This window comes from Callithrix jacchus, chromosome 6 (assembly GCF_049354715.1).
Source record: "Callithrix jacchus isolate 240 chromosome 6, calJac240_pri, whole genome shotgun sequence".
Lineage (NCBI taxonomy): Eukaryota > Metazoa > Chordata > Mammalia > Primates > Cebidae > Callithrix > Callithrix jacchus.
In genome coordinates this window covers 29,698,282-29,713,125 of record NC_133507.1, presented here as the reverse complement: position 1 = coordinate 29,713,125, position 14,844 = coordinate 29,698,282, and the positions used below count along the sequence as shown (strand labels likewise).

General features: G+C 41.8%; 1 protein-coding gene across 43 annotated transcripts in view; it reads right to left on the bottom strand.

The window, feature by feature from the left end:
- The window catches only part of AKAP13 (A-kinase anchoring protein 13), a 378,015-nt gene that overhangs the window by 156,337 nt on the left and 206,834 nt on the right, over positions 1–14,844 (bottom strand). For all 43 annotated transcript variants that reach the window (XM_078326957.1, XM_078326966.1, XM_078326968.1 and 40 more), the window contains 3 exons: positions 11,911–12,109; positions 5,419–8,584; positions 1,417–1,550 (listed from right to left, as the gene is read on the bottom strand). In XM_078326957.1, the coding sequence (XP_078183083.1) occupies positions 1,417–1,550; positions 5,419–8,584; positions 11,911–12,109 (3,499 nt within the window). The remainder of the gene's footprint in view (positions 1–1,416; positions 1,551–5,418; positions 8,585–11,910; positions 12,110–14,844) is intronic.

Genomic DNA, 14,844 nt, shown 5'->3' with positions numbered 1-14,844 from the left:
ACTTGAAAATATTATGCTAAGTAAAAGAAGCCAGTCACAAAAGACCACATACTGTGTGACAGATACCATTTATATGAAGCTCTGGAATGGGCAATTTACATACTATCTATAGCCACTTTCACACTCTCACAGCACATCTCTCTATGGATTCACAGAGAACAGAAGTAGATTAATGAGCTGGGGGAGGGAAGAGTGAGGGAGAGGCACACTGCTAATGGGTCTGGGGTTTCTTTTTGGAGTAACAATGCTATGAAATTAGAATATTAGTGGTGACCATTGCAGAACTCTGTAAATATATTTAAAACTAATGACCTGCGCACTTTATTTGATTAGGTGGATTTTATGATATGTAAATTATATCCTAATAACGCTGTTCTGAAAAAAAAACATAGTGAACTTTTCCTTTTGGAGGACGAAGTCTTGATTTGTCACCCAGACTAGTGCTAAGGCACGATCTCGGCTCACCACAACCTCTGTGAACCAGGTTCAAGCGATTCTCCTGCCTCAGTCTTCCCAGTAGCTGGGATTACACACGTCTGCCACCACGCCCAGCTAATTTTTGTGTATTTTCAGTAGAGGTGGGGTTTCACCATGTTGGTCAGGCCCGTCTCAAACTCCTGACCTCAGGTAATCCTCTCAAAGTGCTGGGATTACAGGCATGAGCCATGGTGCCTGGCTACAGAACCTTTTTTTTTTCATTACTGAAAATGATATACTCTGTAATTTAGATAGTTACTATTGAGCTATAAAGTAAAAATCTCATTTTGGCTATCAGTTTCCATATAAGGAAAGAAGAAACAGGTTTAAGAAGGGATTATAGGCTGGGTACCGTGACTCACACCTGTAATCCCAGCACTTCAGGAGGCTGAGGTGGTGGATCACCTTAGGCCAGAAGTTCGAAAACAGCTTGGCCAACAAGGTAAAACCTCAGCTCTACAAAAACTACAAAATTAGTCGGGTACAGTGGTGTATGCCTGTAATTTCAGCTACTGGGAGGCGAAGGCAGAAGAATCATTTTCACCTGAGGCAGAGGTTGCAATGAGCTTAAATCACACCACCGCATTCCAGCCTGGGTAACAAAAGTGAAACTCAGTCTCAAAAAAAAGAAAAAAGTTATAGATCTTCTTTTGTGATAACTCTGATTCTGTGACAATTTAAGCTTACTGACAAGTTTTAAAGTCTGATGGTCATGAGGAAAATGTTTTTCAGCACAAACTCCAAGGAAACACGTAATAGCCCATTCCAAAACTTTACTGTGTGGTATATACCATTTATGAAAGCTTAACTGCAGCAACATATACACATTTATATAACAGCACATGAGAGACGGGTGGAAAATACTATTTTGTCCACCTACCCCCAAATAAAAGACAAAGCCATAAATCAGACAAAGTAGGACAGGCTAAAGCCACTTACCGCCTGGGCCACTGGGCCTTGCTTCGTCTTCGGCGTAGCAGGTACGCTCCATACAGCCACTTCTTCAGAAACTGAACTTGCTCTGGTATTACTCAGAAAATCCACTTCATCTTCAGCTTTCACGTCTGGCATTTCTGAAAGTGCAGGGAGGTTACACAGTGCATTTTAAAAAACTGATTCCTGTGCCTTACTAGTTACACAACATGCTCCAGGTTTCATGTGTTTTGTTTTTGCTTTTTTGTTATAATAGAAAAGTATTCTTTCACTGTCAGAAGTAGTGTCATTTCTGACCCTATGCTCAGCTATTCGTTTATCACATGGTTGCTGGTTTTCCCTGGCTTTTGTACCAGCTTGGAACTAAGTGAGGATCCAATTCAATGTCGTTTGAACATCCCTCTCACCATTGACTTTTTACAACAAATCTGAGAGTAGGCCAACCTGAATATGGAAAACTAAATTCATAAGCTTCTGGGGAACAGATTAAACAGCTGAAGCGAGGTAATCCATCCTGGCCATCATCAAAAAAGCAAGAAGGATTTGTACAAAGCAAAAAGGAAAAAGTCACTGACAATGAGAGACAAAGCCTCTGAAACAAGTTTTACTTTCACTAACATACAATACACTCTGATCCACCCATCACTGTAACCAGTAAGACTGAACTACTCCAGCAGTTACTTCTTGTTTTCAACCCCTATTTCTTCCAAAACTGAAACATAATCATACACTAGCTATCCATTTCTTAAGAGAAACGTTTCTGTGCATGTTTTCTCAAGAACTACTTAGTTGTCCTCTTGCTGGCTATGCTCAACAGACCAAAAACAGTGGTGGTTTTTGTTAACAACTTGACCATGGTCAAGCAAACACAGGAAGGAAGTGATAAATGATGTCTGAGGCTTCTGGCACTTCTTTAAAGGTGACTGCCGATTGAACAGTCAAAAAAATCACCTTAATAATCCAAATACAAATGGAACTGTCATCTTGATTTCATGTGAAAATGTTTCTGTGGTTATTAACCTAGTGATGCCACTACTCAGACAGAGAAAAATGCTCCCCACACTAAAGAGCACAGAAGTTTCTTTCATCAAAGAATAAATTACATTAAGATTTTATTCTAGCAGCACATGACACGTACAAAAGTCTACCTTCAATTTGTAAGAGCTACATATCTATAGATGAACCTCTTCTTTCTTTGTCCTTTTAATTACATAATCTTATTAGCAGTTTAAAAATGGGCAAACAAGTTTCTTTGCCCAGGTAACCAAAATCTGTGTTAAATTTCATAAAATGATATTAAACTTAAAATCTGACTAAGCAATCCCCTTAGAACTATCCCTTGATCAAAACATCTCTAAGTGAGTCAAAGTAACTTCTGGGAAGAAAGAGGGTTGCTTTTCTCTGGGGATGTAATTTTTGGTGCATCCTTTCCCATACCTATCAAGTTTGAAAAGATGCATCTTGGCACAGCAACCAGCCTTGAAGGGTGTTGGCAACCTCTGCAGGACTGGTGTGGCTCAGTCATGCACCAGATTTCCTAAGCACTGTGGTCAATGCTTTTGATGGGTGAGAGGCCATATCTCCTTCTTTCAAACTGGCTCCTTCCAAGTCAGCAGTTAAACCTATGTCTTTTCACTTGTAAAACACTATGATTAAATCTATGAATAGAATGTAAACTTGCTAGAAAACACCCTTTGGCTCTGAGATCACACTCAGGTGCTTTTTCTGTATGGCAATGTGACCAGGGATTTTCCCAATCCTGGCCATTTTCTGAAAAAAGCACCGATTTCTTCATGACTGGCTACTGTCTCTGTAATCTAAGACTACGAGTACTGAGTTTCTCTGTAGTTTGAGACCACGAGTATGACTCCTTTTGGTAAAGACAAGTAACTAACCTACACAAAATTTGCCAACCCTAAGCCCATATATACTGCTAAAAATTCAAACATTTTTCTTCCTTCTGAAAAACTTCAAAATCCTAAACAGCTATTATTTCTTACCATCTTTACTACATGTGCTAATAAAAACCAAAGTATGAAATTCTCCCTGTTTTTTACTTTTTCTCATAGGGTTACTATAGACACAATCCCCACAGGGTTCACACTTGCTTGAGTTAAATTCTGACCACTGAGCCAAAAGAGAAATAATTCTGGCCCATGTGGCCAAGGACGCAGCACCCAAATGAAAAGAACATCGCCAGGCATCAGCTTACAGCCACGCCCATTCTTCTGAAATGCCAACCTGCGAGGGCCCCCAAAATAGACTTGTTGTTGTGCCTTTTTAAAATAATTAGAGACCTTCTCATTTAAATCCTGAACAAACAGCCAACAAATATCTATCACTAACAATTCAAAACATTAATAAAACTAAAAGGCTAAAGTCATCAAAATTTCTACCTCAGATTCCTTTAATCCCTCAAGTGGGGAGGAAAAAGATTATATAAATGGCTAAAAGCCCTTTACCAGGGAAAATAGCCACTGTATTTAAATTGTGCTTCTTCCAAAGCAATTCTCTTTGCTCTTTTTATTCATTTCTCTCCATAACCCTCTCCCATCCTCTTAATACATATGTGTCAAGAGATTTTCAAAAATAGGAACAGCAAAAATAACCAATAAAGACAAACAGCCTACTTCTTACCTACAAAAGCCTAGGGGCAAGCATGGAGTTAGATCCTCTGTCTACAGCGGGTAACAGGTGGTGATACAAAAGTGTGCATCAAACTGACCTTTAAAAAGACTTCAGGAGTCAAGATCGTGTCCGACACGTTTCAGCTTCAGCCTCAACCCCCAATAAGAAGTTTTATTCAGACAGTTTCTTTCCACCGAGCAACCGCGGTTTCTCTTTGCTGTCTCGGAACATGGTTACCCATAGATGGAACAGGCTGCTGTGTGAGCAATCTGCTCAGTGCAGCTGCTTCACCAAGATAAAGCAGACACAAGGTCTGCCCTGTGACAGCAGCTCAGCAGACTGGGCTTGGGCGGAAATCCTGCATCCTATCCCCAGCACTGTGCAGGGTCTTGAATTCCCAGACTGCTGCCCAAATGCAACAGGCAATGGAACTGGAGGTCTGCTCCCCAAACAGGAAAAGGAAGGAGTTCCCCGTCAAAAACGCCCCTAGCTCAAACACACACACACATACACACATGCACACACCCAATGACCTAATACCACCATTTTGGATGTTGGGATGTCAGCTTAGAACAATATTTACAGCTGTTCATGAAACCACTCTGCCTCTAAATCTGCTCAGAATACAGACTAGGATGTTAGGGGAGAAAGGGAGTTTCAGACTTGTAAATAAGACACAGTTTTCAGCACTGTTTTCTATGGTACTAGAGAAAAGGACTAAGCCATGTGAATAAAAACATCAGCTAAATTCCTTCATCATTTCATAGCACCTGTGACCCAGGCATTGTTTTCCAGGTTTGCAAAGCTGCAACCATTCCAAAATGACAGACATATTGTTTATAAGCTTAAGCAATCAAGCAGAAAGTCTCCAACACAGGAAGCAAAATCTGTCCAACCCTGAGATGACACGCCTCTCCTGATGGTGGTGACTATTAATGTGGCTACCTACCCAATGGCTATAAGACATCAAGACAACAAAGATGCTTTTTTTTTTTTTTTTTTTTTTTTTGAGACGGAGTTTCGCTCTTGTTACCCAGGCTGGAGTGCAATGGTGCGATCTCGGCTCACTGCAACCTCCGCCCCCGGGCTCAGGCAATTCTCCTGCCTCAGCCTCCTGAGTAGCTGGGATTACAGGCACACGCCACCGTGCCCAGCCAATTTTTTGTAATTTTTAGTAGAGACGGGGTTTCACCATGTTGACCAGGATGGTCTCGATCTGCCAACCTCGTGATCCACCCGCCTCGGCCTCCCAAAGTGCTGGGATTACAGGCTTGAGCCACTGCGCCCGGCCTAGATGCCTGTATTTTTACCAGGACACCACAGAGATTCTTAAGGTAATCGGCTTCTCAGACTGTTAATTTTGTATTCTGTTTTGCTTACCTGTTGCTGCCTCAGGCCCTCGCACAGGTAGAATAATCTTCTCTGGCTCCTCCCCTCCAGCAAAACAGCCTCCAAGGCTCCCCGTGGCTTCCTCATGAGTACTGCCCACTGGCAGGCTCTCCCCAGGCGAGAAAGCACTCACTTTTTCTGTAGAAGCATTCTCTAGCCCTTCAGTGAGAGGATCCAACTCAGCGCTGGACGCTGACACGTGACAGGCCTTCTCCTCAGTAAGCAGTGCTCCAGCGGCCTTGACTCCTTGGATGACGGCATCCACTATACGGCTGGCAGCCTCCTCTATCAAGTCCACTCCCTTAGGCAAAGGTGCAGCTTGGGCAGAGACCAAGCAAGGTAGAGAGGGAGTGCTCCTTCCCCTGTCTGAAGGCGGGCCTCGCATAACTTCCCTCTTGCCAGCTGGGGTCCCATCATGATGGGCTGAGAGCCCCATTTTTGTGGGGAGCTCCTTGGCAGCAGGCTGCAGTAGGACAGGATGTGCTTCATTGTCTATTCGGGCTTCCTCAGAGTCGCCCGTGTTACAGCTGTGGTCTGCTCCCTCCAGCTTCCCTTTCACCCAATCAAGAGGTACCATCTCTGGGGTTCCAAATCCCTGTGGGTCAGTCACAGCTTTGTCTTGTAAAGCTACTGGCAAACCCAGGATGACCTTCTTCTCTTGGCTCGACGAGACGTTTGGAATCAGGATGTCTTGGGTGTTGTGTGACACACTCTTTCTTCTGGGCTCAGCTGTATCTTGTACATCATTAAACCCTGTAATATCCATGGTCACATTTCCACTCACCTCACAGGAACTAATATTAGGTTTTCCCTGGCATTTAGTGTTCTTCACTTCGTCATCCAGAGGAGAAGGCTGACTGTAATTAAGAGCCTCAGACCAATCACACCCATCTGGCAACAGACACTGCAACAGAGTGGAGCTGTTCTGCTCTGCACCCAAGGCTTCCTGCCTTGAGTTTGTACCCAGACTTGTTCCTGGTAGCACCAGGCTCTGGAAAGCCCAACCTTGAGTTAGCAGTGAGACTTGTGGGGCCACTTCCTTGTTATGTTCAGTTTCTGCCTTAAGATAGGCAGAGGGTGCACCCGGTGAATTGCTTAGCTGAAGTGCTTCGTCCTTGGCAGAGGCGGCTGAGATAGATTTTTCATGAAATCGTGGAGTCTCTTGTTCAGGAGATGGTGTTCCCTGCTCCTCCTGCAATGTTCCTGAAGAAAGAGCATTTTCCATAATGGAGGAAGAGGTCACTGCTTTATCCTTATCTTGTTCCTGAGCTCCAGAGCTTTCTGAAACCACCAGAATTTTTCCTTCTTCAGTCAAAACTGAATCTAAAGCCAAAGTGGCCTTACCCGCATTTTGCAGGGAGGAGTCTGTGTCCCCCTTGATACTCAGAACTTCCGGAGCTGCTGAAGGGGCGGGACCCTCATGTTCTCCACCAAGTCTGGTGAGACTGGTATTCCCCATCACGAGCTGAAGCTCTGCAACAGTGGAGCATGGGGACAGGCCTGCTGCCCTGTCTTCTAGTGGCTGCGTATCAGGATCATTCGCATCTCCGTCTGGGCCATCTCTACAATCTGTAGCCTCATGTAGCGCAGGAGTTGCTGTTCCCTTTTCTTTCTGGGAGGGGACAAAAGAAAGTGCGTCATCCCTGGTTACTGATTCACTGCCTGGACTGTTGGCCAGAAAGAAAGTACTGTCTGATATTACTGCCTGGTCTGGCACCAGTTCTTTCTCCATTTTAGGGACAACTGGATGTGGATGTGAAGGCACCTCAAGCATATTTGCTAAAGATTTATCGAATTTCACATCTTTTCCTTGGCCTTCGTTATCCACCACTTTGAAAGGACAAAAATCCACACGTTCCTGGGTATCCCTTACCGGGTCAGAGGTGATTGTATTAGCCTGTGGGTCTTCACAGTGGGTGGCCTTGGGTGGATCTTGTGAGTTGGGTTGCCTTGCTGTGGTGCTTTTGGGCTGGCTAACTATATTATCACACAGTTGTGCAACCAACTCGCCACTAGAAGTCACTGTGTTCTGTTGACACGCGGAGTTTGAGCAAAGTTTATAATCTCCAGTTGTAGAACAAATGGGTGAAGATTTGCCCTTTTGGCTTTGAGCATGAGATGAATTTATTTCTGAGTTCTGGTGTGGCATTACATCTACTTCCAGCCTGGGAAGGGCTAAATCTGAGGGTGACGTTGCTTCACCTATGCCTGCTAAGACAGTGCAAGGTTCTAACCCATCTGAAATCTTGTCTTTTGCAGCAGCTGGAAGCACCACAGAATTCTGTTCTACTGGGGCATGAACACTCTCCTCACAACTTCGTGAAGTTTCCGTTTCTGCTGTTTTTTCAATGGAGGTTTCCTCATTACTAAATGCAAGTGAGGATTCAGCAGGTTTGTTACCACCCAGGGAACTGGTGGCAGAGGCACAGTTTGGGACACTGACTTTATCCACAGGCTTACTTGTGACTTGCATGTCAGAGGCTCCAGCTGTGCCCATATTATCCTTTGTACTCTCCCCTACTTGAAGCACATTCTTCTGGACAGTGGCATCTGGGTTCATGAGCCCATGTTCCGCTTCCCCTGCACTCTCTGGGGTACCGACATCTGTTGTTGAAATGCTTGCCAGTTCACCTGCAGAGGAATACTGGGCTGTGCCTGGCACCATGACCACATCTCTTTGCAGCACAGCATCTCCACTGCTCAAGGACTCCTCGTCTGTGGGCATTCCAGAAGATTTTGTTCCAGTTTCTTCGTTTTTGTTTCCACAAGACAAACGGCGTTTCGTGCCCTTTACTCCATAATCAGGCAAGCTCTGAAGGCAGCTGTCTTGATCAGACACAGTTCCAGAGTCCACAATAGGTGCTGGCCCCACCTCTTCCCCTTTTCTTTCCATGCCTTTATTTTTCTTCCTACAGGAACGGTCTGTATTCTCCTCCTCAACTATGCTTGACAAATCACAGGGACTTTCAGTCTGTGCAACAGAGCTCCCTGGGCAGCACTGAGAGCTCTCCGTCTCTTCAGGAGAAGAAAGTTGCTGACTGTCCATGGGCTCTGGTGCACAGGGAAGAAACTGGCCATCTGTCTGTGGGGCACCAGAAGAATCCTGTGCTGTCACCATTAAGGGCTTAAGATTGTCCATCTGCTTGAGGTTTGTTTTCTAGGAGGAAATGAAATACACTTTTAAAAAATTGTCCATAGAAGAAGATGCCACCGATACCTCTGAGCAAAAATCCTGTTGGACATAACTCACTTCCATTCTAGCCCTTCGAAGGTCACATGATAAGCTGATCTAAGAGAATACAAATGTTCTCTCGTTCCTGATACTACTTTCTTCTCTCATTTTTGCCTATACATTAGGATGTTCAAAATGAATTAGAACATATGAAATTTCTATTTTCTATATTTTGAACTCATTTTAGAAAGTAAATTAAAATTGAGTCTCAAAAACTTTTTTTTTTTTTTTTTTTTTTTTTAAAAAAAGCTCAGTAAGTATCTTCAAATGAGCAGCTAACATTAAGGTGAGATCTCTCATTCTGAGGCCAGGCTGAAGTGCAGTGGTGCATTCATACCTCCCTGCAGCCTTAAACTCCTGGGTTCAAGTGACCCGGCCGCCTCAGCCTCTTAAGTAGCTAAGTCTACAGATGTGCACCATCACACCTGGCTAACTGTTTTATTTTTTGTAGAGAGGTGGTCTCACTGTGTTGCCCAGACTGTTCTCTAACTCCTGAGCCCAAGGGATCCTCCTACCGGGGCCTCCCAAAGTTCTGTGATTACATGCGTGAGCCTATATTTTTCAGTCTTCAGAGGAGCAGAGCCTACTTCCACTCTGCCTTACACATACAAGTGAAAACAAATCATAGCTCTTTTCAATTACAAGGTGCAACCAATGTTCCTGTGCCCTAAATACTTACTGAGGAGTTACTTGGTGTCCTTTACGCCCCCAAAATATGCTCCAAACAATCTAACTTAACCATTTGAGTTATGGAGTCATAATTCCAGGAACAATGACATGGCAGATATACTTTCACCTTTTGATAAAATCAGAACATACTGAATATAAAATAATGGTAACATATATCTATATACTGTCAGAGTATACTATGGATACTATATGTCATCTCAAAAATAGATTTTGCAACTTTAAAGTATTTTAAAACATAGAAACAGATACAACCAACACTATGGGAATGGTTGAGAAAATCATGGTTCATAAACCTCATGAAAGAAATACAAGTGATCACTAAGTATGAGGACTATATTGCTATCAGAAAAATATTATTAATCTAAGTTTATAAATATGCAAAAATCCCATGTGCATGTAGCAAGATTTAGGAAAAACAGATAAAATCAAATACAGCTGATCTTTAGTGAATTTACCTTTATGTCAAAATTTCAAGAATTCTTACAAAAATACTATTTTCTCAACTACTAAAATCTATTTTTCCAAACATCTGGTTTGCTCTCCACTCATTACCTGATCTACTGCAATATGTGTATCTACTGCCATCCGTCCTCTCATTCACCTACTCACTCAGTTAATATATTGGGCATTTACAGGGTTCCATCATCAGACTATTCCTATCTACCTACGGGGTCTCTTGTAAAAGTTTATATGTACAAGTGTAAAATGTCTCATGCTTGTTAAAGTCTATTAGTGTGTACAAGCAAGGACTTTCACTAAAAGCTTCTGCATTATGCGCCTTAAGAATATTCAAAATTAGTTTATTTCCAATCCTGCTGGGGGTACGAAAACCTCCTAAAAATCAGGAAAGCAAGTCATTCACTTTAATAAATGGTAAACATTATAAAACAGATGTGGATAAATAAGCAGTATTGACTGAAGAATGTAATACATGTATGTTCCCACAGTTTTAATTTCTCCTATTTCCCTGCCAACCATTCCCGTATCTTGGAGGGTAGCTTGGGCACCTGCAAAACGATATTTTCAAGTGGACTACTATTCACCTAGTAAAAAGAGCTCTAAGAGGGCCGGGCATGGTGGCTCAAGCCTGTAATCCCAGCACTTTGGGAGGCCAAGGTGGGTGGATCACGAGGTCAAGAGATCGAGACCATTCTGGTCAACATGGTGAAACCCCATCTCTACTAAAAATACAAAAAATTAGCTGGGCACGGTGGCACGTGCCTGTAATCCCAGCTACTCAGGAGGCTGAGGCAGGAGAATTGCCTGAACCCAGGAGGTGGAGGTTGCGGTGAGCCGAGATCGCGCCATTGCACTCCAGCCTGGGCAACAAGAGCGAAACTCCGTCTCAAAAAAAAAAAAAAGGAGCTCTAAGGTAAAATCTGATTGGCTAGCAGTCCACTCAGAGGAAAATAAAATGTCACTTGCTCTGGAATGAACACAATTCTAATACACAAAAGTGGGAGCATCACATAACCTATGAAATTTCTTGGCTTGCTGGTCTCAAATAATGCATGTTCCCAAAGAAGCCTCTGGCATTGAGCTGACCTTAAAAGAAATTATTGTCGAGTGGTTTCCAAATCAAATCAGCTCTAAAATAAACTGGGTGGAAAAATTACCTAAACATAGTCTTTCAGATGTCACGGCCAAGAGACATACACACACATGATGTTTATATTACTTGTAATAAATGCTAACAAGGAGTCTGTAATGTTTTTATGTCTGGCAACAACTTCATCTTGAAGACTTGAGTGGATTATAGAATCTTTTATTTTGTTTGTTTCTTAGTGATCTTCGTACCATACAACTCTTGATTTAAATATAGTAACACTATATTTAAATGGGACATATCATCGCTCACTAAAATAGTTGTAAAAATACTCCTGATTAAATTTGGTTATTGTTCTTTGGTAACAATCTCAGAAACTGTTTTGCTTATTTCATTTTGTAAAGTTAAACCAAATACAGACAAATATCCTTTTATGCCAGGATAATTTAGTTCTAGTTGTTGCATATTTCTGTACCTGAAATGTGAGTCTTTCGTTATTCCAAAAAATGAATGCAAAAAGCCTCTCAGTCCCCTTACTGTTACAACCTTAATACTAGTTCGGATCTGCTAAGTGTGGTAACATCTAATACCGCTTTATAGGTTTCACAATCTTTGGGTAAAGTCTTTTTCTGTTTTTGAGACAGGGTGAGTGCAGTAGTGTCATCTTAGCTCACTGCAACCTCTGTCTCCCAGGCTCAAGCCATGTGCCTGTGTCAGACTGCCGAGGAGCTGGCACTACAGGCATGCACAATCATGCCCAGCTAATTTCTGTATCTTCTGTAGAGCTAGGGTTTCTCCATGTTGCCCAGCCTGGTCTTGAACTCCTGAGCTCAAATGATCCACCTGTGTCAGCCACCCAAAATGCTAGGATTACAGGCGTGAGTCACCATGCCCGCCCAGGAAAGTATTTTTATGTTCTAATTATATCAAGGTTCATTGGAGGAAGGTAGGGACACACATACAAAACACATCCATACACACGCACACACTTAAAAATAAAAGCTTTCTGACTTACTGTTAGTTGCTGTTGGATGTTCATAAGTTTAAAAATGTGTCCAGTGCAACTGTCTCCAGGAAATGGGTGTTCATACTGTGATTCAGACTCAGAGGTTAATGTATAGATGTCCAACTCCCGATGATGCCTCACAGAACAGTCTCCATATGGTATTTCATAGGATAAACTGCTCCAGGAGTCTGGTTCTCCAGCATTCTCCCTACACGCAAGCAATCTCTGGTTAGAACATATATTCTGCCTCCCAGGTATAGTCTTAACCTTCTAAGTTTTATATCCTTTTTCTAACCTGAATGTTCTTTGAGGTCCTACAGCAAAAATTAGTATATATACCTCCCAAATGATTCAGTCATAAAACAAACAGCTCCATCCTCCTCAAAGAGATTACAAATGGGTTAAATGAAAACTGCAGGACTCCTCCCTAACGAAGTTCTTTAGATCAAGATAAAGAGATGTCTGGGATCTAGTAACAGTTAATATTATGCTAACAACCAAGTAATGAGGAAGTCCAAGGAACATGATTTTCAATAAAATCAAGGCTTATTAAGAGGTGCTCTTAAAATAAATTAGACCATATGCTAACTACAGTCAATTATAATGGGAAGAGAAGAACCACTCACTACAACCCTTATAAGGGCACTCCAACTTTTCAAACAATAGGTGGAGAAAACACCCTCAAGATTACTGAAGTCAGTTACACAGAGAAAAACTGCTAACAATGCCATATTGTACAACACTGGTCAATTCAATTACCATATCCTATTTGGAATAAAGCACTTGGTTCCAAGAACTTAAAGTTAAAATTTTTTAAATTTAAAAAACAAGCAAGTCTGGTCAACTCATACCATTATAAACATAAATAAGAACTTTCCACTATTATAAGCCAACTGATTTGAACAAGGCAAGAGGATTTCTCTTCTCAAGGCTACAGCACCTCCCATTCCACCCTTGCTTCCAGAAGGCCTACCCATGCCCTTAATGCCTGCTGTGATACAATCCATAATCTGCACTGTTTTTGCAGCAGATGAAAGAATCTTGGGGCATACAACAAACAGGGATAGGGTAAGAATTACTCAACAACTGTACTTAGGCACACATTTCAAGTGTTAAGCAGCCTCTTCAGCCTCTTCTGCATTCAGCACAAATGTAAATGTCTGAAACCTCAATCGTTGGTGACACTATTCTTTATGGTTAGTTTGATACACAGTATGCTATACAAAGTTAGAGATTTCTGGGTACAAAACTTTATTTCCTAGCTATGTGATGCTAGACAAATTTCTTAACTCTTCTGTGCCTTAATTTCACAATGTGTAAACATGGATATTATAATCCAAGCACTGTTTTGAGAATTAAAGAAAATGTGTATTAAAATCTCAATCTATGGTGTTTGCCACAGAGAAGTCACACACAGATGCTGCCTGTTCTTCCACCTTCTACTCTTTCATTCATTTAAATATAAGTCTTAGTAAGCCTTCCCTCCTTAAAAGTAGAAAATTTTTCTACTTTTCTGCTTCTATCAGGAAATACTATTTTCTCTGAAAGCTTTAAACACAATGAAAACAATCCTCAAATAGCATTCTGATGCGGTGTCTAGTAGCTCAAAGATCAGGCACAATAATAGATTATGCTTTCCATCAACCCTTTCCTCCTTATCTGAAATGTTCTTTATTTTTTCTTTCCTTATAACATCAACATCTTTGAACATACCATATCACATTTTATTTTATCTTTTTTTGAGATGGAGTCCCACTCTGTCACCCAGGCTGGAGTGCAGTGGTAAAATCTCGGCTCACTGCATCCTGACTCCTGGGTTCATGCAATTCTCCTGCGTCAGCCTCCCAAGTAGCTGGGATTACAGGTACCCATCACCACACCCAGCTAATTTTTCTTTGTATTTTTAGTAGAGACAGCGTTTTGCCACATTGGCCAGGCTGGTCTCCAACTCCTGACCTCAGGTGATCTGCCCACCTCTGCCTCCCAACCCATATCATACTTACTATAATCCCACCAAAGCAAATGACAGATTAGTAAAATATCACTGAGATTCTGGGAGGAAGGTTATATTTGAGATTATCATCATATTTTGAAATTGAAGAAACTGAAGAATTAAGAAATTACAGACATGCTATCTAGCCACTGAAAAAATATGGTAAAGTTTACTTCAACTCTGTCTCTCCAGAGACTATTCTACTAAGTCATACCTGTCTGTCATTAATAGCTCACCAGAGACTAACTGGAATTTTTAAGCTAAAAATATGCTATAGTGGCAGCCATAAAAAAGGATGAGCTCATGTCCGTTGTGGGGACATGGATGAAGCTAAAAACCATCATTCTCAGCAAACTAACAGAGGACCAGAAAACCAAACATCACATGTTCTCACTCGTAAGTGGGAGTTGAAAATGAGAACACATGGACACAAGGAGGGGAACATCACACACCAGGGCCTGTCAGGGGGTAGGGGGCTAGGGGAGAAGAGATAGCATTAAGAGAAATACCTAATGTAGATGACGGGTTGATGGGTGAGGCAAACCACCATGGCACATTTATACCTATGTAACAAACCTGCATGTTCTGCACATGTATTCCAGAACTTAAAATTTAAAAAAAAAAAAAAACTTAAAAATTACGCTACAGTGGAGAACTTATAAGGCAATGGAAAATCATGTACTGGCTGAGGGTAATAACAATTAAGTGTGCTCCAAAAAACTACTATTGCAATTACCTACCAAAGAGTGGCTCCCCAAAAGCAGCTTAAAATAAGAATGGCATATGCTATACTAGATGTTTTACATATTTAGCTAAGCTGCTCTACTCTCAGTAAAATGACCTCAAACAGAAAAGCACGTGCAAAACACTCTCAACAGTTCAAATGACTCAAGAAGTCAAATAGTAGGGAGACAACTTCTCTCTAATTTTAGCTTTCAAGCCTAGCCTGA